The 25,024-nt window shown below is 37.5% G+C and overlaps 1 protein-coding gene across 1 annotated transcript in view; it reads left to right on the forward strand.

Annotated features, from left to right (window-relative positions):
- CFAP54 (cilia and flagella associated protein 54) overlaps nucleotides 1-25,024 on the forward strand; it is a 306,933-nt gene that overhangs the window by 235,104 nt on the left and 46,805 nt on the right. The window contains exons 62-64 of the mRNA XM_033427688.2: nucleotides 13,013-13,186; nucleotides 14,618-14,841; nucleotides 23,383-23,556. Coding sequence (XP_033283579.2) covers nucleotides 13,013-13,186; nucleotides 14,618-14,841; nucleotides 23,383-23,556 — 572 coding nt within the window. The remainder of the gene's footprint in view (nucleotides 1-13,012; nucleotides 13,187-14,617; nucleotides 14,842-23,382; nucleotides 23,557-25,024) is intronic.

Consider the following 25,024-nt stretch of genomic DNA (forward strand, 5'->3'; position numbering starts at 1 on the left):
CAATTCTAAAGGCAGTGCCCTGGATCGTTGTGTTGGGTGTGATAAATAAGTTTTACCAGGAAATCAAAATGCAGAATCGATACTTCTGGTCAACCTGTTGGCCTGAGCTGGCATGAAAGATACTTCTGCCCTCCCCAATACAAACCTATTACAAGGCTGGATAAAATAGAACCAAAAGTGTTTTAATTTATAGCTGAGCATGAAATCAGGAAAGGGAGATCCCAAGTCACCAAAGTAAAATGAGAAATTTTAAGCAAGAGCTGCAGCTGAGCAGTCACTGGAGGAGGAACAGCCAGGGCTCGGACTTGAATGCCTGGTGAAAGAAGGGGTCTGGAAAGAGGGCCCCACAGGTAGGGAAAGTCAGAACCTAGCTAACTGCATAACATTGGCGTTCAGAGAGAGCTTGTCCACAAATTGAGGACTAGAAGTACGCTGCCCACTGGCCTGCGTAGCTGCAGAGCAACATGCCAAGTGCCCAGTGAGGGCCAAAAAGCAACCACAGGGGAGAAGTCAGAAACCACCTAAGACTGTGAGGTTGGAATTCACACCTCCTGAATGATGCAGGGAAATAAGCATAAATACTGGCCCAGAACCAGTGAAAGCATGCAGATCTGGCTGGGGATAGTGGAAACTGTTGCAAAGGGATACTCTTCAATGCAGGGTATAAGGGACTGTCCCTCCAAGAAATTCTTCTGAAGATAAATTTAAAGACAGCACAGATGACACCTGGACAAATTTTGGCATCATTTTTGGATTATAAAGAGGAAGGAAAAAATTGTAAACAGTCAGAAAAAGACCTTCTACAAAGGAACAGAAATTGAACTGGCCTTAATTTTTCTCTGTGACGTTAAAGACCAAATGACAGGGACTTCCCTGGTGGTCCATTAGTAAAGAATCCACCTTCCAATGCAGGGGACGCTGGTTTGATCCCTGGTCAGGGAACTAAGATCCCACATGCCGCGGGGCACCTAAGCCCGTACACCACAACTACTGAGCTCGTGCGCCTCAGCTAGGGAGCCTGCATGCCGCAAACTACAGAGCCCACATGCTCTGGAACTCGCACAACTAGAGAGAGACAACCCACATGCCGTAACTAGAGAGAAGCCCGCGTGCCGCAACGAAAGATCCCACCCACATGCCTCAACACACATCCTGCATACCGCAACTAAGACCCGACACAGCCAAAAATAAATAAATCTTAAAAAAAAAAAAGACCAAATGACATTGGCCAAATATGTATCGAGGTTCTTTTTTTCTTTTAATTTAGTTCAATTTTTTGCATAGGTAATTTATTTTCAAGAATCACAACTCAAAAGTCATATAAGGGTATGGAGAGAATGTCTCCCTTCCATCTTCTCTGCAAGTGCCTCAGTTCTCCTCCCCAGAGGCAGTCAGTGTTGTCAGAATATTAAGGTCCTATTCCTGCTGTAACAACCATAAATTTAGTGGCTTAAAGCAACACAATATATTATCTTACAGTTCTGGAGTTCTGAAGTCCAAAATAGGCCTTACTGGGCTAAAATTAAGGTGTCAGCAGGGCTACATTCCTCTGGAGGCATTGGGGGAGAATGTTTCCTAAGCTTTTTCGGCTTCTAGAGACCACCTGAGTTTCTTGGCTTGTGGCCCCTTCCTGTAGCTTCCAAGCCATCAGAGTAGCATCTTCAGTCTCTCTGACTCTGATACACTCAGTCTTCTGTTTCCCTTTTCTACATATAAAGACCCCTATGATTACACTAAGCCCACATGGATAACGTAGGATAATCTCCCCATTTCAAGGTTAGTTGACAGGCAACCTTAATTCCATCTGCAACCTTAATTCTCCTTTGCCCTGTAACCTAACATTTTCACAGGTTCTGGGGATTAGGGCATGGAAATCTTTAGGGAACCATTATTCTGCCTACCACAATTGGTTTCCTGTGTTCTCTACCAGAGATATCACATGCTTATACAAACTGTCAAGGTTCTGTTACAGAGGACAGAATCCACTCCGATTCGTTTAAGCAGGAGGAGGTTTATTAAAGGACTTTCAAAATCCCTGTGAGGGCTAAAGAAACAAATTCCAGGCTGAGCATCCAGAAATGACTAAGCCATACATAGCTGGATCACCAAGGCAATGCAGGTTTTTGTTTTCTTTTGTTTTATAAAGTGTCTTAGTCTGTTCGTGCTGCTATAAGAAAATACCACAGACTGGGTAGCTTATATATAAACAACAGAAATGTATTTCTTACAGGTTTGGAGGTTAGAAGTCCAGTATCAGGGCACCAGCAGATTCAGTGTCTGGTGAGGGCCCGCTTTCTGGTGCATAGATGGTGCCTTCTTGCTTTGTCCTCACATGGTGGAAAGGGCTAGGGCTCTCTGGAGCCTCTTTTATAAAGGCACTAATACCATCACCTTGGGGGGTTAGGATTTCAACATACGAATTTCAGGAGGGTGGGAACACAAACGTTCAGACCATAGCATAAGGGGAGCTGTAGAATCAGAAATCTGCCTGCAAAGTAGGAAGACTCTGCTCTAGCTGCAGCCTCACCAACCACACCACCTCTGCCAGAATCCACACAAGCAAAAGATGCTTTGACTCTTGTCTTCCGCACCACTTAGCACAGTGCCAACTTCAGGTCTTTCGTGAATGCACTGAATTGGTGATACCTAAATCTCATCCAGGGCCCTAGCTGCAAGGAAACCTCAGAAATGGGATTTTTATCTCTGCAACTTCTTCAATATAGGTAAGCACATTCAGAGATTAGGAAAAATGTTGAGTGAACCAATATGGTGCACACTAATACACTGATATATTTTTCCCTTAAAAACACAAATAATAGGGCTTCCCTGGTGGCACAGTGGTTGAGAGTCCGCCTGCCGATGCAGGGGACACGGGTTCGTGCCCTGGTCTGGGAAGATCCCACGTGCCGCGGAGCGGCTGGGCCCGTGAGCTATGGCTGCTGAGCCTGCGCATCCGGAGCCTGTGCTCCGCAGCCGGAGAGGCCACAACAGTGAGAGGCCGGTGTACTGCAAAAAAACAAACAAACAACAACAACAACAAAAAACAAATAACAGTATAGCCATTAGTATGCATAATTTTATGCTCCTTCCTCATTGCTTTTCTTCAACCTAATGTAAGTGTATCTGTTGGCAGTTCTTTTCAAATCAATACGTAGCTTCTTTTTATTGTTGCATAATCTTTATAAAGATGCACCATAATTAGTCTTCCTTTGATAGATATTTAGGTTGTTTCTACCCTTTTGCTATTACATACAAATTTGCTCTGGATATATATGTGAGAGAGAGATATATATATATATATATATATATATCTCACATATATATCTATTGACCCAATAGATATACTAATCTATGTACAAAGTTTTGCACATATATGATATATATGTACATTTATAAATGTCATATGTATATGATTTATATATATAGTATATGTATAATTATATATGTATAAAATTTTGTTCATAAGCTAGTATATTGATTGGGTCAATTCCCATAAGGAAAATTTCTGGATCAAAGGGTAGAATCATTTGTAATTTTGATAAGGTTTGCAAAACACCTTCCATAAAGGTTATGCCAATTTGTTTTCCTGCCAGTAATTAATAAAAGGTCATTTTTCCCCATACCTTTGTTGATACAGGTATATTATAAAAAATTTTAAACCTTTGTCAATATAGTAGGAAGGGAAGATTTAATTTTAATTTACACATCTGGACGAGGGGAAGATGGCGGAAGAGTAACACACGGAGATCACCTTCCTCCCCGCAGATACACCAGAAATACATCTACACGTGGAACAAGTCCTACAGAACACCTACTGAACACTGGCAGAAGACCTCAGACCTCCCAAAAGGCAAGAAAGTCCCCACGTACCTGGGTAGGGCAAAAAAAATAAGAATAAACAGAGACAAAAGGATGGGGATGGGACCTGCACCAGTGGGAGGGAGCTGTGAAGGAGGAAAGGTTTCTACACACTAGGAAGCCCCTTCACGGGCTGAGACTGTGGGTGGCGGAGGGGGAAAGCTTTGGAGCTGGAGCTGCGGAGGAGAGCACAGCAACAGGGGTGCGGTGGGCAAAGCAGAGAGATTCCCACACAGAGGATGGGTGCTGACCGGCACTCACCGGCCCGAGAGGCTTGTCTGCTCCCCCGCTGGGGCGGGCGGGGCTGGGAGCTGAGGCTCCAGCTTCGGTCGGAGCGCAGGGAGAGGACTGGGGTTGGCAGCGTGAACACAGCCTGAAGGGGGCTAGTGCACCACGGCTAACCAGGAAGGAGTCTAGGGAAAAGTCTGGACCTGCCGAAGAGGCAAGAGACTTTTTCTTCCCTCTTTGTTTCCTGGTGTGCGAGGTGAGGGGATTAAGAGCGCTGCTGAAAGGAGCTCCAGAGACGGGCGTGAGCCGCGTCTAAAAGCGCGGACCCCAGAGACGGGCATGAGACGCTAAGGCTGCTACTACCTCCACCAAGAAGCCTGTGTGCGAGCACAGGTCACTATCCACACACCCCTTCCGGGGAGACTGTGCAGCCCGCCACTGCCAGGGTCCCGGGATCCAGTGACAACTTTCCCAGGAGAACGCACGGCGCGCCTCAGGCTGGTGCAAAGTCACGCTGGTCTCTGCCGCTGCAGGCTCGCCCCACACTCCGTACCCCTCCCTCCCCCCGGCCTGAGTAAGCCAGAGTCCACGAAGCACCTGTTCCTTTAACCCCGTCCTGTCTGAGCGAAGAACAGACGCCCTCCTGGGACCTACACGCCGAGGCGGGGCCAAATCCAAAACTGAGCCCCCAGGAGCTGTGAGAACAAAAAAGAGAAAGGGAAATCTCACCCAGCAGCTTCAGAAGCAGTGGATTAAAGGTCCACAATCAACTTGATGTACCCTGCATCTGTGGAACACATGAATAGACAACAAATCATCTCAAATTGAGGAGGTGGAATTTGAGAGCAAGATTTATGATTTTTTTCCCCTTTTTCTCTTTTTGTGAGTGTGTATGTGTATGCTTCTGTGTGAGATTTTGTCTGTATAGCTTTGCTTCCACCATTTGTCCTAGGGTTCTATCCATCCGTTTTTTTAATTAATATTTTTAATTTTAATAACTTTATTCTTTCTTTCTTTCTTTCTTTCTTTCTTTCTTTCTTTCTTTCTTTCTTTCCTTTCTTTCTTTCTTTCTTTCTTTCCTTTCTTTCCTTCCTCTCCCTTTTATTCTGAGCCGTGTGGATGAAAGGCTCTTGGTGATGCAGCCAGGAGTCAGTGCTGTGCCACTGAGGTGGGAGAGCCAACTTCAGGACACTGGTCCACAAGAGACCTCCCAGCTCCACATAATATCAAATGGCGAAAATCTCCCAGAGATCTCCATCTCAACACCAGCACCCAGCTTCACTCAACGACCAGCAAGCTACAGTGCTGGACACCCTATGCCAAACAACTAGCAAGACAGGGACACAACCCCACCCATTAGCAGAGAGGCTGCCTAAAATCATAATAAGTCCACAGACACCCCAAAACACACCACCAGACGTGGACCTGCCCACCAGAAAGACAAGATCCAGCCTCATCCACCAGAACACAGGCACTAGTCCCCTCCACCAGGAAGCCTACACAACCCACTGAACCAACTTTAGCCACTGGGGACAGACACCAAAAACAACGGGAACTACGAACCTGCAGCCTACAAAAAGGAGACCCAAAACACAGTAAGATAAGCAAAATGAGAAGACAGAAAAACACACAGCAGAGGAAGGAGCAAGATAAAAACCCACCAGACCTAACAAATGAAGAGGAAATAGGCAGTCTATGTGAAAAAGAATTCAGAATAATGATAGTAAAGATGATCCAAAATCTTGGAAATAGAATAGACAAAACGCAAGAAACATTTAACAAGGACCTAGAAGAACTAAAGATGAAACAAGCAATGATTAACAACACAATAAGTGAAATTAAAAATACTCTAGATGGGATCAATAGAAGAATAACTGAGGCAGAAGAAGGGATAAGAGACCTGGAAGATAAAATAGTGGAAATAACTACTTCAGAGCAGAATAAAGAAACAAGAATGAAAAGAACTGAGGACAGTCTCAGAGAGCTCTGGGACAACGTTAAACGCACCAACATTCGAATTATAGGGGTTCAAGAAGAAGAGAAAAAGAAAGGGACTGAGAAAATATTTGAAGAGATTATAGTTGAAAACTTCCCTAATATGGGAAAGGAAATAGTTAATCAAGTCCAGGAAGCACAGAGAGTCGCATACAGGATAAATCCAAGGAGAAATACGCCAAGACACATATTAATCAAACTATCAAAAATTAAATACAAAGAAAACATATTAAAAGCAGCAAGGGAAAAACAACAAATTACACACAAGGGAATCCCCATAAGGTTAACAGCTGATCTTTCAGCAGAAACTCTGCAAGCCAGAAGGGACTGGCAGGACGTATTTAAAGTGATGAAGGAGAAAAACCTGCAACCAAGATTACTCTACCCAGCAAGGATCTCATTCAGATTTGATGGAGAAATTAAAACCTTTACAGACAAGCAAAAGCTGAGAGAGTTCAGCACCAACAAACCAGCTTTACAACAAATGCTAAAGGAACTTCTCTAGGCAAGAAACACAAGAGAAGGAAAAGACCTACAATAACGAACCCAAAGCAATTAAGAAAATGGGAATAGGAACATACATATCGATAATTACCTTAAATGTAAATGGACTAAATGCTCCCACCAAAAGACACAGATTGGCTGAATGGATACAAAAACAAGACCCATATATATGCTGTCTACAAGAGACCCGCTTCAGACCTAGAGACACATACAGACTGAAAGTAAGGGGATGGAAAAAGATATTGCATGCAAATGGAAACCAAAAGAAAGCTGGAGTAGCAATTTTCATATCAGACCAAATAGATTTTAAAATAAAGACTATTAGAAGAGACAAAGAAGGACACTACATAATGATCAAGGGCTCGATCCAAGAAGAAGATATAACAATTGTAAATATTTATGCACCCAACATAGGAGCACCTCAATACATAAGGCAAATACTAACAGCAATAAAAGGGGAAATCGACAGTAACACATTCATAGTAGGGGACTTTAACACCCCACTTTCACCAATGGACAGATCATCCAAAATGAAAATAAGGAAACACAAGCTTTAAATGATACATTAAACAAGATGGAGTTAATTGATATTTATAGGACATTCCATCCAAAAACAACAGAATACACATTTTTCTCAAGTGCTCATGGAACATTCTCCAGGATAGATCATATCTTGGGTCACAAATCAAGGCTTGGTAAATTTAAGATAATTGAAATTGTATCAAGTATCTTTTCTTACCACAATGCTATGAGACTAGATATCAATTACAGGAAAAGATCTGTAAAAAATACAAACACACGGAGGCTAAACAAAACACTACTTAATAACGAAGTGATCACTGAAGAAATCAAACAGGAAATCAAAAAATACCTAGAAACAAATGGCAATGGAGACACGATGACCCAAAACCTATAGGATGCAGCAAAAGCAGTTCTAAGAGGGAAGTTTATAGCAATACTATCCTACCTTAAGAAACAGGAAACATCTCGAATAAACAACCTAACCTTGCACCTAAAGCAATTAGAGAAAGTAGAACAAAAAACCCCCAAAGTTAGCAGAAGGAAAGAAATCATAAAAATCAGATCAGAAATAAATGAAAAAGAAATGAAGGAAACAATAGCAAAGATCAATAAAACTAAAAGCTGGTTCTTTGAGAAGATAAAAAAAATTGATAAACAATTAGCCAGACTCATCATGAAAAAAAGGGAGAAGACTCAAATCAATAGAATTAGAAATGAAAAAGAAGTAACAACTGACACTGCAGAAATACAAAACATCATGAGAGATTACTACAAGCAACTCTATGCCAATGAAATGTACAACCTGGAAAAAACGGACAAATTCTTAGAAATGCACAACTGCCAAGACTGAATCAGGAAGAAATAGAAAATATGAACAGGCCAATCACAAGCACTGAAATTGAAACTGTGATTAAAAATCTTCCAACAAACAAAAGCCCAGGACCAGATGGCTTCACAGGCGAACTCTATCAAACATTTGGAGAAGAGGTAACACCTATCCTTCTCAAACTCTTCCAAAATATAGCAGAGGGAGGAACACTCCCAAATTCATTCTATGAGGCCACCATCACCTTGATACCAAAACCAGGTAAGGATATCACAAAGAAAGAAAACTACAGGCTAATATCACTGATGAACATAGATGCAAAAATCCTCAACAAAATACTAGCAAACAGAATCCAACAGCACATTAAAAGGATCATACACCATGGTCAAGTGGGATTTATTCCAGGAATGCAAGGATTCTTCAATATTCACAAATCAATCAACGTGATACACCATATTAACAAATTGAAGGAGAAAAACCATATGATCATCTCAATAGATGCAGAGAAAGCTTTTGACAAAATTCAACACCCATTTATGATAAAAACCCTGCAGAAAGTAGGCATAGAGGGAACTTTCCTCACCATAATAAAGGCCATATATGACAAACCCACAGCCAACATTGTCCTCAATGGTGAAAAACTGAAAGCATTTCCTTTAAGATCAGGAACAAGACAAGGTTGCCCACTCTCACCACTCTTATTCAACATAGTTTTGGAAGTTTTAGCCACAGCAATCAGAGAAGAAAAGGAAATAAAAGGAATCCAAATCAGAAAAGAAGAAGTAAAGCTGTCACTGTTTGCAGATGACATGATACTATACATAGAGAATCCTAAAGATGCTACCAGAAAACTACTAGGGCTTATCAATGAATTTGGTAAAGTAGCAGGATACAAAATTAATGTGCAGAAATCTCTGGCATTCCTATACACTAAAGATGAAAAATCTGAAAGTGAAATCAAGAAAACTCTCCCATTTACCATTGCAACAAAAAGAATATAATATCTAGGAATAAACCTACCTAAGGAGACAAAAGACCTGTATGCAGAAATTTATAAGACACTGTTGAAAGAAATTAAAGATGATACAAATAGATAGAGCCATATACCATGTTCTTGGATTGGAAGAATCAACATTGTGAAAATGACTCTACTACTCAAAGTAATCTAGAGATTCAATGCAATCCCTATCAAACTACCACTGGCATTTTTCACAGAACTGAAAAAATTTTTTCCCAATTTGTATGGAAACACAAAAGACCCCTAATAGCCAAAGCAAACTTGAGAACAAAAAACGGAGCTGGAGGAATTAGGCTCCCGGACTTCAGACTATACTACGAAGCTACAGTAATGAAGGCAGTATGGTAGTGGCACGAAAACAGAAATATAGATCAATGGAACAGGATAGAAAGCCCAGAGATAAACCCATGCACATATGGTCACCTTATCTTTGATAAAGGAGGCAGGAATGTACATTGGAGAAAGGACAGCCTCTTCAATAAGTGGTGCTGGGAAAACTGGACAGCTCCATGTAAAAGAATGAAATTAGAACACTCCCTAACTCCATACACAAAAATAAACTCAAAATGGATTAAAGACCTAAATGTAAGGCCAGACACTATAAAACTCTTAGAGGAAAACATAGGCAGAACACTATGACATAAATCACAGCAAGATCCTTTTTGACCCACCTCCTAGAGAAATGGAAATAAAAACAGTAATAAACAAATGGGACCTAATGAAACTTAAAAGCTTTTGCACATCAAAGGAAACCATAAACAAGGTGAAAAGATAACCTTCCGAATGGGAGAAAACATTTGCCAATGAAGCAACTGACAAAGGATTAATCTCCAGAATATACAAGCAGCCCATGCAGCTCAATAACAAAAAAACAAACAACCCAATCCAAAAATAGGCAGAAGACCTAAGTAGGCATTTCTCCAAAGAAGATATACAGACTGCCAAAAAACACATGAAAGGATGCTCAACATCATTGATCATTAGAGAAACACAAGTCAAAACTACAATGAGATATCATCTCACACCAGTCAGAATGGCCATCATCAAAAAATCTAGAAACTATAAATGCTGGAGAGGGTGTGGAGTAAAGGGAATACTCTTGCACTGCTGGTGGGAATGTGAATTGGTACAGCCACTACGGAGAACAGTATGGAGGTTCCTTAAAAAACTACAAATAGAACTACCATATGACCCAGCAATCCCACTACTGGGCATATACCCTGAGAAAACCATAATTCAAAAAGAATCATGTACCAAAATGTTCATTGCAACTCTATTTACAATAGCCTGGAGACAGAAACAACCTAAGCGTCCATCATCGGATGAATGGGTAAAGAAGATGTGGCACATATATACAATGGAATATTACTCAGCCATAAAAAGAAACGAAATTGAGCTATTTGTAATGTGGTGGATAGACCTAAAGTCTGTCATACAGAGTGAAGTAAGTCAGAAAGAAAGACAAATACCGTATGCTAACATATATATATGGAATTTAAGGAAAAAAATGTCATGAAGAACCTAGGGGTAAGACAGGACTAAAGACACAGACCTACTAGAGAATGGACTTGAGGATATGGGGAGGGGGAAGGGTAAGCTGTGACAAAGCGAGAGAGTGGAATGGACATATATACACTACCATACGTAAGGTAGATAGATAGTGGGAAGCAGCCGCATAGCACAGGGAGATCAGCTCAGTGCTTTGTGACCTCCTAGAGGGGTGGGATAGGGAGGGTGGGAGGGAGGGAGACGCAAGAGGGAAGAGATATGGGAACATATTTATATGTATAACTGATTCACTTTGTTATAAAGCAGAAACTAACACACCATTGTAAAGCAATTATAGTCCAATAAAGATGTAAAAAAAAAAAATTTACACATCTCTTACTAGGACTAAGCTTAAGCATCTTTTGTGTGAACTCTCTGCCTATGATTTGCTCTTTTTTTTTTTTTTGCGGTACATGGGTCTCTCACTGTTGTGGCCTCTTCCGTTGCGGAGCACAGGCTCCGGACACACAGGCTCCGGACGCACAGGCTCAGCGGCCATGGCTCATGGGCCCAGCCGCTCTGCGGAATGTGGGATCTTCCTGGACTGGGGCATGAACCCGTGTCCCCTGCATCAGCAGGCAGACTCTCAACCATCGGGCCACCAGGGAAGCCCTTTTTTTTGGTGGGGGGGTGTTGGTTTTTTTCTGTTGCCTTTTCTTTAAACATTTGTAGAAGCTCTTAATTATAGAAATCAACCCTTTAACTGTGATACTATTTGCAAATATATTTTTTCAATTATCAGTTATTATTTAGCCTTCTTTATGGTGGTTCTGTCCCATGAAGAAACTTTTTATTTCTAAATGGTATACATTATTAAACTTTTCTTTGATAAGTTTTGCATTTATGTCATAGTTAGAAAGGTTTTGTCCCTATTCTGTGACTATGAATTAGTTCTCCCATGGACCCTTTTACTAATTTATGGAAACCTATTTGGAATATATAAAAAATAACAAATGGATACAATTTTAGTTTTTCCAGATGACCACCCTATTTCTGTACTTTTTACTCATTTCCTATTGATCTGTCTATTCAGGTTTCAGTACCACACAGTTTTAATTATTGTAGCCTTATAATATATTTAATATCTATTAAAGTAAATCCCCACTCATTACTCTTTCTTTTCAAAATTGTTTATCTTGTCTTTTATGGCTTTTTATTTTTACTTTGGAAGCAGCTTGTCTAGTTAAAAAAGCTCTCTCATAATTTCATTGGAGTTTCATTACCTTTATATTTTATCTTAGAAACAACATTTTTCTTCTATTGAGTCATCTTAACCAAGAATATTTTATGTCCTATATTTTTTAGTTCATGCCTTTTAAAAAAATATTAGTCCCTTAAGAGTGTTTTAATGTTTTCTTTAGATAGATCTTGTATACTTCTTGTCAGGTTTATTTCTGGATATTTTACCTTTTTATTGGTATTGCAAAATTTTTTCATTAGATTTCTACTGGTTGTTGTTTTCGTGTGGAGGCTATTGATGTCTCTATATTAATTATCTTTAGGTATTTTTCTCCACTTTATCTTTTTTGAGCAAAGTCTGGGTCAGTAAATGTTTTTATAAAGGGCCAAATAGTAAATATTTTACACTTTGTGGTCTCTGTTGTAGCTATTCAACTCTGCTGTGTTAATGTGAAAGGAACCGTAGACAAAATGTAAATGAATGAACATGGCTGTATTCCATTAAGGCTTTAGTTATGGACACTGACATTTGAATTTCATAAACTTTCACATGTCACAAAATACTATTTTTAAAATTTTTTCAACCACTTAAAAATATAAAGACCATTCTTAGCTCATGGGTCATACATAAACATGCATGGGCCTGATTTGTCCCATGGAGTATAGTTTCTCCCTTATGGATTTAGTTAATTCATTTGAAATGCCATCAAATTAATGCCTGTATTTATTCAAGTTTCCTTTTTCTTATTTTTTGGTAATACAAACAATGCTGCCATGAGTACCTTCTGCAAGACTCCTGGTACATATATATGAGTATCTGCATTTAAAATTTTATTAGACCCTGCCCAGGAATTTGCTTTCACAAGTGCTGTATGAGAATTCTGGTTTCTTCACATTATTAACAATATTTATTATTTTGAGATTTTAGTTTCTGTTAATTCCTGAGGAATGTGAAATGGTATTTCATTTTAAATTGCATTTATCTGATTTTTAATTATGCTAAAAATTTTGTCCATTTGGGTTTCCTTTTCTATGAGTTGCCTGTTGAAATTTTTTGCCCATGTTTCTGTTGAACTAGCTGACTTTTTCTTATTGATTACATAGTAGACAAAATATAATTTGTGTATTCTAAGTATCTTTTCTCAGTCTATGGTTTGTCATTTAACTTTGTGTTTGGTGTCTTTTGTGATATAAATTTTTTTTTTAATTGAATGCAGCCCTAAGCGTCAGTATTTCGTTTATGAGTTTTCCTTTTCTTTTTTCACATATGGTTATTTTTCAAGGAAAGCATATTTGTATTCCAATTTTTTTTTTTTTTTTTTTTTTACTTTCAGATAACTACCAAGTTGCCTTCCAGACTGCCTGTACATTCTCTTACCCTAGTGATGAGATATATGAGAATGTAGATACTGGGGAAGAAACCCCAATTAAAGTGGATATTACATGGATTCTTCTGCTGCGCTATTATATTCACCTGCAAAGAATTAATAATATGAGCAAACTGCTAGGTAGGCCTTTTCTGTGTTAAGAAAGAATATATTCCTTTCCAGGAATATATTGTTTAAACTTATTGTTTAAGTCATATTTCTTATTTAGAATTATAAAATACTTTTGACTTCTTTCTGAGTGAACTCTCATCAGAAGATGGAAATTTTAGGGGTTCTTAAACTGAGATACGTGGACCTTTGGATAGAACTGTATTTCAATGTATTTGAAAACGTCCTTAGAAGGAGGCATCCAGAGGCATCCCCCAAGACTGCCAAAGTGGTGTGGGGGTCAAAACGGTTAAGAATCAGAGTGACCATAATGTGACAGCTTATAAAATGAACAAGGTGAAATTTTGGCTTTAAAGAGAGAGTGTTCCAGTATCCAGTATGTAAAGGGGAAGATAGGATATTTAACTCCACGAAGTTTTGGATTTTGTTCAGTTTTTTTTTCTTTTAAATCATTGATTTAAAGATCTAAAGAATATCCAGAAAAACGTGTATAATCTGCTTTAAATCAGTTCCTCCTATGTTTTTGTGACAATGTGTTTATCTGTGGCCATAAAATTGGTGATTCAGTGTTGCTTATTGGCAAACAGTTGGAAAAGACAGGTTGACCATGCCAGCGCCCAGTGATGGAGAAGCCAGCAGGGCAAATAGGCCGAGTCACGGGGTGGCTCAGCATGGTTATTGGGAGTTAGCGATGGGATGGACAAGCACTCAGAAAGGTGTTGGGTAGAAGGTGCATTGTGATGGGGCCAAGAGTTCAATGTCAAGGAAGTGGACATGAGCCAGCGCAGCAGGCCCTGGTGATGCCCTCCCCCTTATCAACTCAGCTCACTTCTGGATTCACCTGCTGGGGCTTCCCATGTCAATCGCCCACATTTTACTGCTTTCTGCTCTGGGCTTTCTCAGAAGTTACTACGGCCCAGCATGCAGGCAGGACAGCCTGGAAGTACCAGGGATTCCACACACTCAGCAGTAACCTGAGGTAGGGAACTGGTAAATAGTTGTAACATTGATGGAACAATGTTACATGTTTTTTCCAGGAGGTCCTCAGCAGGACTGAGCCCTCCTTGTCCATAGCTGTAGCCCTTTCATAACTCAATCTCATTGGCTCTTTTCTTCTCTCTATCACACTTTTCCTGTTCTCTCACTTGACATCAGTTTTCAAATAAATTACCTGCACCTACATTTTTGCTTTAAGTTTTTTTTGGTGGGGAAACCCAAAATAAGACAGCTAGATAGAATATTTTGCATTGCTAAGCTTGGCCAGAAGCAATTCTATTAGTGTATAAGCTTGAAAAATGGAGGAAGGTCATGGGCAGCCACTAGGTGAGGTGGGGATATACAGGAATAAAATTAATGAGTAAAGGCCAACAATATTGAGACCATTTTGTTATCTAACATGACTCTATATTAGTGTTTTGGTTTTTTTTTTTTTTTTTCTTTAAGCATCTCTGAAGCCAGGATCTGGAATGTCTTTGCCAGATGACACACTTCTCACTTCTCTTTTCAACTCTGGATTGATTTTGCGCCAAAAAGAAATGCATTTTTTCCTTAAAAGATTCTTACAGCTATATTCTTCTTCTTGTATTGATGAATTTCCAAAAGAGCTATTTCAAGTCATAGAAAATCCATCTTTTCCAGAAAAATTCTTATATGACTCATCAAGCAAGGTAATGTTTCAAAACGTTATATGTTTCTGTAACACTTCTTAGAATCATCCTTATATTTCCGAAAGAAGCACATTAACCTCAATGCTGGCACAAAGGTTTCTAGTTCCTCAGAGTTCCTGGGAAGGCTTGTTTCTGTTTTACCAGAGAGAGGCCAACCAGACATCCTGGATTTTCTGTTTTCTTATGTCCTGTTCTGCTGCTCTCATAAATCTTCAAAATGTCTCAGAATTTTCTATATTCCTACACATAACAGTATCTCTCAGGGAGTCATTTTGCCAAGAAGTTATACAAATTTCAATATAATCACCCTATAAGAAAACTAGACTGAGTTTCTAAATCTATGCCCAATTTCTGTACCTTTGTTTTACACATGTAATTAAAAAAATGCATTCTGTGTATTTTTTGCAATCATGATTGTGATAAATAGTAAAGGGAAGCTTTTTTAAGTAAAGTTAAAAGCTTGAAGGTTTGTTTTTTTTTGAGGGCGGCAAGTGTTATTAAATTGGATGGGCTTTCCCAAAATATGTAATATGGAAACTTCTTTTAAGTTACCTATTGAAGAGACATAAAAAGAGGAGTATGAATGATTTTTTTTTTAAGCTACTGGGGTCTTGAATAATAGTAGTTTTAAAATAAACTATCAAAATGGATGAATTGGAAGACACAGAAAAAGTACAGAGTTTTAGTAAAAATAGAGATTTGTTTCAAATTTGTTATATTCAACAAGCATATGTTGAATACTAACAATATGCCAGATACTTTTATCTGGTAGAGGAAGCGGGAATGGATAAGGCATAGTCGCTGTGCATAGTTCTGGTGTGGTAGCAGAGAGAGATGGGTAGAGTTATAGCACAAAGGAAAATTGCAGCACTTCAGGGATGCTTTTAAAGAGAAAATGGCAGGGTTAACAGCAGAAAGAATATGAAAATTAAAATGTTATTTCTACTGTCAATAACGTGTAGGGCTGATGGGCAAAGTGTGAACGAAAGGCAGTTATCCAAGAAAGAGCTGATGAAGTAACCAAGCTTATGACCATAGGAATGGAAAGGAAGAGATGGATGTAAAAGATATGGCTTCAGTAAAATTGAAAACAAAACAAAACAAAATAGCTTAGTGACCCTGTGTAGATGGAAAGTGAAGACAAGAGAATGATCAATGTTTATTTCATCATTTGGAACCTCTGTGATCATTAGAGCATGGTAACACCATTAGCAGATACAGTGGAGGCGAGAGGGTGAGAATGTTTGTGGAGAAGGTTGGTATGTTCAGCTCTGAGATACAGAGTTTGAGATACTAGAAAACTTAAGAGGACATAACGTAAGTTTTCAATATGTATTTGTGAAATGAATAAATCAAGTCATTTGCGTAGAATTCTTTCTAAAATAGGAAAATAACATTCATTTATTTTGAATTATCTTGACTTTGGACTTCACCATACAGTACTTTAATTTTTATAATTATAGACTTGCCCATACCAGACACGTTCATGTTTCTGTTTTCAACTATCCGAGAGAAGTGACCTGAAAATGTGGCTTGTTCCAAATGGGAACCTTTTGTCATTTTATCCTACTGGAGTATAGTAACCTTATGTTTGGGGTAAATAATAATAAAATTTTTTTTTTAAATCATTCTTTGGAACAAGAGAGTAGGGTGACTGTGAATAAACTGTGATTTTAAAAGTAGTGGAAAGACCTACTAAGGAATATTTAAGAATTCAGTTAAAGAAGTGATCCTCAATTGGGGTTATGGAGTTGGCCCCAGGGCAGTGTATTGGAATCCACATAGGAGGATTTTTCAAATTACTTTCTGGATTCTGGGGTATTGGGATGGCCAATACTCAGCATCTCCATTTCCTGCCCCAGATTCTAAACCTTTGAGAAATAAAAGAGTAAGCCATGGTGGAATTAATAAATATGCAACTTTATGAATCACAAAGTTGATATTGTAGGATACGGTTTATATTTACTGGTAAATGGTCTCCCTAGTCGTGATTAGCAAAGTTTACAGTTCTACCAATCCAGGCTTGGGGGTTTTGGCAGGGAGAGGGATCATTACAGGCCTACTTAAAATCTGTGGGGACAGAAACCCTTTAAAATCTGTTGCATGAAGGAGCAGAGACTGTTCACTTCCTACAAACAGTATGCTCATAAGCAGAGAGAGCAGAATAATGCATATTCAAAATTCTTTTTCTCAGATTCACCAATGAAGTAATTCTCTTGAGGGAGAGGAGTGAGAGGAGGTGGAAAGGCCAGGAATGTATCATTGATGTCTGGCCCTCCACAGTGCAGGAAACTGTGGAGTGGGGTCACATCGTTTCCATCTAACACCAGAGTCTGGTTCACCCATCCTCGGGACCGAGACTACCTTGAGGTTTACTGCCACATGTCCCAGACGCTTCAGGTGTTTTGGAGTAGGGGAGAGAGAATGGGAAGGTTGAGAACTATAGTTTCAATGGATGTATTCTTGTGAATATTTTATAAGAGTTTGGAAACTAATATGTGTGATTTCGTAAATACTGTTCTGAAAGGAGCTTTGCTTGAATATTTCAGTATTAAGGGCAGCCCATCATTATCCAGTTCCTAAGGATGATGCTGCAAACGTACAACCTTGAATACAGTGTAAATATCAATACATGTGATATTTCGAATGGTAGCAATATTATCAAAGAGTTGTTTCACCTGCTCTTTTTTTTGGGGGGGGCGGATATAATTAGTGTAACACTCTCCCAGGATAATCAGCTCCGGAGATCACTGTCACTTGCCTGACAGGTGCAAGCCACCTAATCGTGTGTTTGTTTCACTGGGGTAGACAGAAAACGAGCGTAAAGCCTTTGGATTTTTAAAAAAATATCCTCCAAGCTTGGCTGATTTTTATAAAAACATTTTTGAGCCTTTAATCACTCAGGAGGCTATTTCAGTCAAACTCTTTCCATACTTTGATACAACCTGCTTTTCCTCCACAAAGAAGTAGATGCATTTCCAGAACCATCATTGCTACATGTCATGCTCATCAGCTTTGTGAAGCTGTATGTTGTCAAGTCTATTGAAGCTTTGTGATGGAAAAACAAAAGTGCTAAACAAATTACATTAAAAATTCCCAAAACCAAAAAGGACATGATTAAAATGCTGCACAGTGCTGAGTTATTCATGTTTAGACCGTGACAGACTGTGTAAGGTCAAATATTTCATTAGTGCAAAGTGATTTGTTGGTTATAGGACGTGGCGAACAAGAGTGCTTCTGGTAGGTCTGTTGTTTCATTCCTTTCAAACAATAAATCAAACATATAAAAAGTACTCAGTGTATAGCCCATTGACTAGCTTATGTAATTAATCCCATTAGCAATTAGATATTATATTTTTTAAAGTGAATAGAAAATTCATAATATAAATATAAATATAAAAAATATTTATAGGACATTCCATCCAAAAACAGCAGATTACACTTTCTTCTCAAGTGTGCACGGAACATTCTCCAGGATAGATCACATCTTGGGTCACAAATCAAGCCTCAGTAAATTTAAGAAAATTGAAATCATATCAAGCATCTTTTCTGACCACAACACTATGAGATTAGAAATCAATTACAGGGAAAAAAACGTAAAAAACACAAACGCATGGAGGCTAAACAATACGTTACTAAATAACCAAGAGATCACTGAAGAAATCAAAGAGGAAATCAAAAAATACCTAGAGACAAATGACAATGAAAACATGATGATCCAAAACCTATGAGATGCAACAAAAGCAGTTCTAAGAGGGAAGTTTATAGCTATACAAGCCTACCTCACGAAACAAGAAAAATCTCAAGTAAACAATCTAAAGGAACTAGAGAAAGAAGAACAAACAAAACCCAAAGTTAGCAGAAGGAAAGAAATCATAAAGATCAGAGCAGAAACAAATGAAATAGAAACAAAGAAAACAATAGCAAAGATCAATAAAACTAAAACCTGGTTCTTTGAGAAGATAAACAAAATTGATAAGCCACTAGCCAGACTCATCAAGAAAAAGAGGGAGAGGACTCAAATCAATAAAATTAGAAATGAAAAAGGAGAACTTACAAGAGACATCACAGAAATACAAAGCATTCTAAGAGACTACTACAAGGAACTCTATGCCAATAAAATGGACAACCTGGAAGAAATGACAAATTCTTAGAAAGGTATAACCTTCCAATACTGAATCAGGAATAAACAGAAAATGTGAACAGACCAATCACAAGTAATGAAATTGAAACTGTGATTAAAAATCTTTCAACAAACAAAAGTCTAGGACCAGATGGCTTCACAGGTGAATTCTATCAGACATTTAGAGAAGAGCTAACACCCATCCTTCTCAAACTCTTCCAAAAAATTACAGAGGAAGGAACACTCCCAAACTCATTCTATGAGGCCACCATCACCCTGATACCAAAACCAGACAAAGATACTACAAAAAAAGAAAATTACAGACCAATATCACTGATGAATATAGATGCAAAAATCCTCAACAAAATACTAGCAAACAGAATCTAACAACACATTAAAAGGATCATACACCATGATCAAGTGGGGTTTATCCCAGGGATGCAAGGATTCTTCAATATATGCAACTCAATGGATGTAATACACCATATTAATAAATTGAAGAATAAAAACCATATGGTCATCTCAATAGATGCAGGAAAAGCTTTTGACAAAATTAAACACCCATTTATGATAAAAACTCTCCAGAAAGTGGGCATAGAGGGAACCTACCTCAACATAATAAAGGCCATATGTGAGAAACCCACAGCAAACATTCTCAATGGTGAAAAACTGAAAGCATTTCCTCTAAGATCAGGAAGAAGACAAGGATGTCCACTCTCACCACTATTATTCAACATAGTTTTGGAAGTCCTAGACATGGCAATCAGAGAAGAAAAAGACACAAGAGGAATTCAAATTGGAAAAGAAGAAGTAAAACTGTCACTGTTTGCAGATGACATGATACTATACATAGAGAATACTAAAAATGCCACCGGAAAACTACTAGAGCTTATCAATGAATTTGGTAAAGTTGCAGGATACAAAATTAATGCACAGAAATCTCTTTCATTCCTATACACTAATGATGATAAATCTGAAAGAGAAATTATGGAAACACTCCCATTTACCATTGCAACAAAAAGAATAAAATACCTAGGAATAAACCTACCTAGGGAGACAAAAGACCTGTATGCAGAAAACTATAAGACACTGATGAAAGAAATTAAAGATGATACAACCAGATGGAGAGATATACCATGTTCTTGGATTGGAAGAATCAATATTGTGAAAATGACTGTACTACCCAAAGCAATCTACAGATTCAATGCAATCCCTATCAAATTACCAATGGCATTTTTTATGTAACTAGAACAAATCATCTTAAAATTTGTATGGAGACACAAAAGACCCCGAATAGCCAAAGCAGCCTTGAGGGAAAAAAACAGAGCTGGAGGAATCAGGCTCCCTGACTTCAGACTATACTACAAAGCTACAGTAATCAAGACAATATGGTACTGGCACAAAAACAGAAACATAGATCAATGGAACAAGATAGAAAGCCCAGAGATAAACCCACACACCTATGGTCAACTAATCTATGACAAAGGAGGCAAAGATATACAATGGAGAAAAGACAGTCTCTTCAATAAGTGGTGCTGAGAAAACTGGGCAGCTACATGTAAAAGAATGAAATTAGAACACTCCCTAACACCATACACAAAAATAAACTCAAAATGGATTCCAGACCTAAATGTAAGACTGGACACTATAAAACTCTTAGAGGAAAACATAGGAAGGACACTCTTTGACATAAATCACAGCAAAATCTTTTTTGATCCACCTCCTAGAGTAATGGAAATAAAAACAAAAATAAACAAATCGGACCTAATGAAACTTCAAAGCTTTTGCACAGCAAAGGAAACCATAAACAAGATGAAAAGACAACCCTCAGAATGGGAGAAAATATTTGCAAATAAATCAACGGACAAAGGATTAATTTCCAAAATATATAAACAGCTCATGCAGCTCAATATTAAAGAAACAAACAACCCAATCCAAAAATGGGCAGAAGACTTAAATAGACATTTCTCCAAAGAAGACATGCAAATGGCCAAGAAGCACATGAAAAGCTGCTCAACATCACTAATTATTAGAGAAATGCAAATCAAAACTACAATGAGGTATCACCTCACACCAGTTAGAATGGGCATCATCAGAAAATCTACAAACAGCAAATACTGGAGAGGGTGTGGAGCAAAGGGAACCCTCCTGCACTGTTAGTGGGAATGTAAATTGATAAAGCCACTTTGGAGAACAGTATGGGGGTTCCTTAAAAAACTAAAAATAGAGTTACCATATGACCCAGCAATCCCACTACTGGACATATACCCAGAGAAAACCATAATTCAGAAAGACACATGCACCCCAATGTTCATTGCAGCACTATTTACACTAGCCAGGTCATGGAAGCAACCTAAATGCCCATCAACAGATGGACATAAAGAAGAGGTGGCGCATATATACAATAGGATATTACTCAGCCATAAATAGGAATGAAATTGAGTCATTTGTTGAGACGTGGATGGATCTTAAGACTGTCATACAGAGTGAAGTAAGTCAGAAAGAGAAAAACAAATATCATATATTAACGCATGTATGTGGAACTTAGAAAAATGGTACAGATGAACTGGTTTGCAGGGCAGAAGTTGAGACACAGATGTAGAGAACAAACGTATGGACACCAAGGGGGGAAAACTGCGGTGGGGTGGGGATGGTGGTGTGCTGAATTGAGCAATTGGGATTGACATGTATACACTGATGTGTATAAAATTGATGACTAATAAGAACCTGCAGTATAAACAAACAACAAAAAAAAACAACTAATACTAAACTTTCTTTGGATTATTTTTATAGAAATATGTTAATATAAATGTTTCAGACATTACATGAAATTTCTAAAAAAAAAAGCACTCAGTGTATAGCCCATCGACTAGCTTATGTAATTAATCCCATTCGCAATTAGATATTACGTTTTTAAAAAGTGAATAGAAAATTAAATGCCCTATTTTAATATTGATTTCTGTTATATTTTATTATTATTAGGCCATCATGCTAATAAACACTATATATATTGAAATAGAAGGTATTTGCTTTTTATTTTTCTCCACTTAGCTAGTTATTAAATATGAATTCTTTGCTAAAATAGTCAGAACCTCTGAAAGGTGCTCAGATATGAAAAAATGTGAGAATTTTTTCTGAATCAATTATTTACCTGATTTTTTGTGAACTGCCTGACATAGAATTAATCTTTATTAAGCACTTTTATAAAGCACTTTTATAAAGCACTTTTTAACCCTAATAATCTTATTTATTATGCATTTTGGTCATGTTTTTAGCATCGTAGTGCTAATAAATGAGGATTCTGGCTTATCATATCCCTTTATGATAGTCTCTAGATATTTTAAAATAGTTTTCACCTTTGATATTACCTTTCAGTCCAGACATGTTTTTTCTTTTATTGGTAGACAACTTGAAAGGTCAATGTATTTATTTCTCTCTTTATTTTTATTTTGAAGACTTTGCATTGACAGTCTTCTATTGTGTCTTGAATAGACTCAGAAATGGAAGGTACAAAGTGTTATAGAAACACCAGGCATTTGTTTCTAGCCACTGACATGTTCCCTTTGGTCACCAAGCCTTTGAGACACCTTAGGTGTCAAGAGTTTAGTAGAAGAACTGCTTTCCAGCTACCATGCTGTAATCTTGGGAATAACAAGAAATTAATTTTGAAAATAATTTGTAGTCCATTGAAGAAAAGCCTTTACAGAGTTGAGATATTATTATCAGCATTATTATCTCTCTGGCTAGACTCTTATTTTGTTGATAGCATTCATGCTTTACTTTCTTAGCTACCTTAAAAATCTAAGTAAATATTTTATGAAGTTGCCAATTGCAGTCTACACATTTTTGTTTCTTGAAAACTCCTGATTCAGGGACCAAGTTTCATCATATGAGCTGGGCCCAGATCCACCAAGACTAAACTTACAAATCAGCTACATTCATTTAAAGAGGGAATGAGAGTAATGGATTTTAACCTCTTAGAGCAAAAACTCTGTCTTATTTTGCATATGGTACTGCAAAGAATGCTATTGGAAAGTAGATAATAAATTGTAACCAAACCCTCAGTATATTCACCAGTGAATAAACAAGAAGAAAAGTAGAAGATGTTCTTAGACCACATGGTGACCTTGAGACTGAAATGATAGCATGGACATTTTCCCTCTAGATCTTTACTCTTGAATATTCACCAAAGTGGAAGACATTTGTTGAGTTCACTGGGTTTTGAAATAAATTTTTTCTATAAAAGAATCTTCTCTGTGGTAATCAGGGGCAGTTTTAAGACCTACATCCATAAAACAAGCTGAGATGATTCCCCAAGTTTTCCAATAGTCAATATTGAATGAAAATTGAATGAATGTTTTAAATATTGAATAAATTCATTACCAGCAATTAAGCTGATGTTTCTGTTTGTTCCCCAGTTAGGAACAACTGACAGTTCTCTACACTCCAATTTATCATTAAAACTCTTTGCCAGCCCATCATATGGAGATATGATGTCCTCAGTTGTAGCAACACAAGCTTTAAACAAAGAACTTTGCTTTCAGTGGTACATTCCTCCCCTGGAAAAACCTCCAAAGGAAACAGAACCTATGGTATGTAATATAATTATAAAGCTAAATCTTACAATTGGATATAAAGTTTAATGAAGCCATTATAACTTAAAGAGTAGAGAAGATCTTCTTATCATATAGACAGAAATATACAGCAATTTAGAATCTATGTTGTCTAGCAGAATGAATGTGAAATAATTAAGAGATCCTGGGAAAGCTGGATTCATATTGATCATTTTCCTTTTTCCTGAACTTAAAGAGAAACTTTCCAATGTGTCACCATTACATATGATGTTTAATATTTTTTTGTAGTTATCCTTTATCACATTAAGGAAATTTTTTCCTATTGCCACTTTAATAGGAAGTTTTATCATGAATATTTTACTGTATCAAGAGGATTTTATCATTTATCTCTTTTAATATAGTAATTGATTTTATAATATTAAATCAGCCTTGTGCTCCTGAGATAAACTCAAATTGGTCATGATGTATTCATTTTACTAGATTCAGTTTGCTAATGTTTCATATTGAATTTTTGCCACTGTTTTCAAGAGTAATATTGGACTATAATTTTTCCTTTTTGTGCTATCCTTGTCAGATATTTTCTGTATGAGGCTTTTGCTAGGCTCATAAAATGCATTGGTAAATATAACTGTGTTTTTCTGTTCTATAGTGAAGTTTGTGTAAGTTTGGAGTAACCTTTTTCCTCAGATATTTGCTAAGAGCTCATCAATAAAGCCCTTGTGTTTTTGTTGTGAGATAATATAAGACTAGTGATATAATTCTCCATAGTTAGAGGCAGTCTTTAAGCCATAGTACTAATGTACTGGTTATCAGAGCTGGGATCAGTTCTGACTGGGCTAATATCTGTTCTAATGGTTAGTGCCTTTGTCAAACCAAGTTTTAAGTATTCTAACTATCACCCCTGTTTATAGAACATTGGGATTTTCTATTTCTTCTTGAGTCAGTTTTGCTTAAGTTGCTTTTTCTAGGAATTTTCCCATTTTATTTAAAATTTCTCTCATATTTTTAAGCTATCTGGTGTATTTGTAGTGAAGTATCCCTTTTCACACCTTATATTGCTTATTTGTGCATTTTTTTCTTGGTCATTATCACCAGAGATTTCTCATTAATTAGTTTTATTTCGTTAACCCTAAATATCTTTCTTCTACTGTTTTTTTCGTGTGTGTGTGTTCTTTTCCTAACTACTGACTTCTTGAGATAGATATTAGCTCAATATTTAGTTCTTTCTTTTCTAATCTATGCATTTTAAGGCTATCAGTTTCTCTCTAAATATTGCTTTGGCTTCATCCCACAAGTTGTATTATAGTATTGTCATCATCTTTCAGTTAAAAATAACTTTTAAAGTTTCCATTGTGATTTCTTCTTTGACTTGTGGGTCATTTCAACATATGTTTCTTAAGTTACAAACTATATGAAGCTTTTCTAGTTATCTTTTGTTATTTATTCGTAGATTATTTTGTTCTGTGGTAATAAAAAAAATGCTCTG

This window comes from Orcinus orca, chromosome 11, assembly GCF_937001465.1.
Source record: "Orcinus orca chromosome 11, mOrcOrc1.1, whole genome shotgun sequence".
In the NCBI taxonomy this organism is placed as follows: domain Eukaryota; kingdom Metazoa; phylum Chordata; class Mammalia; order Artiodactyla; family Delphinidae; genus Orcinus; species Orcinus orca.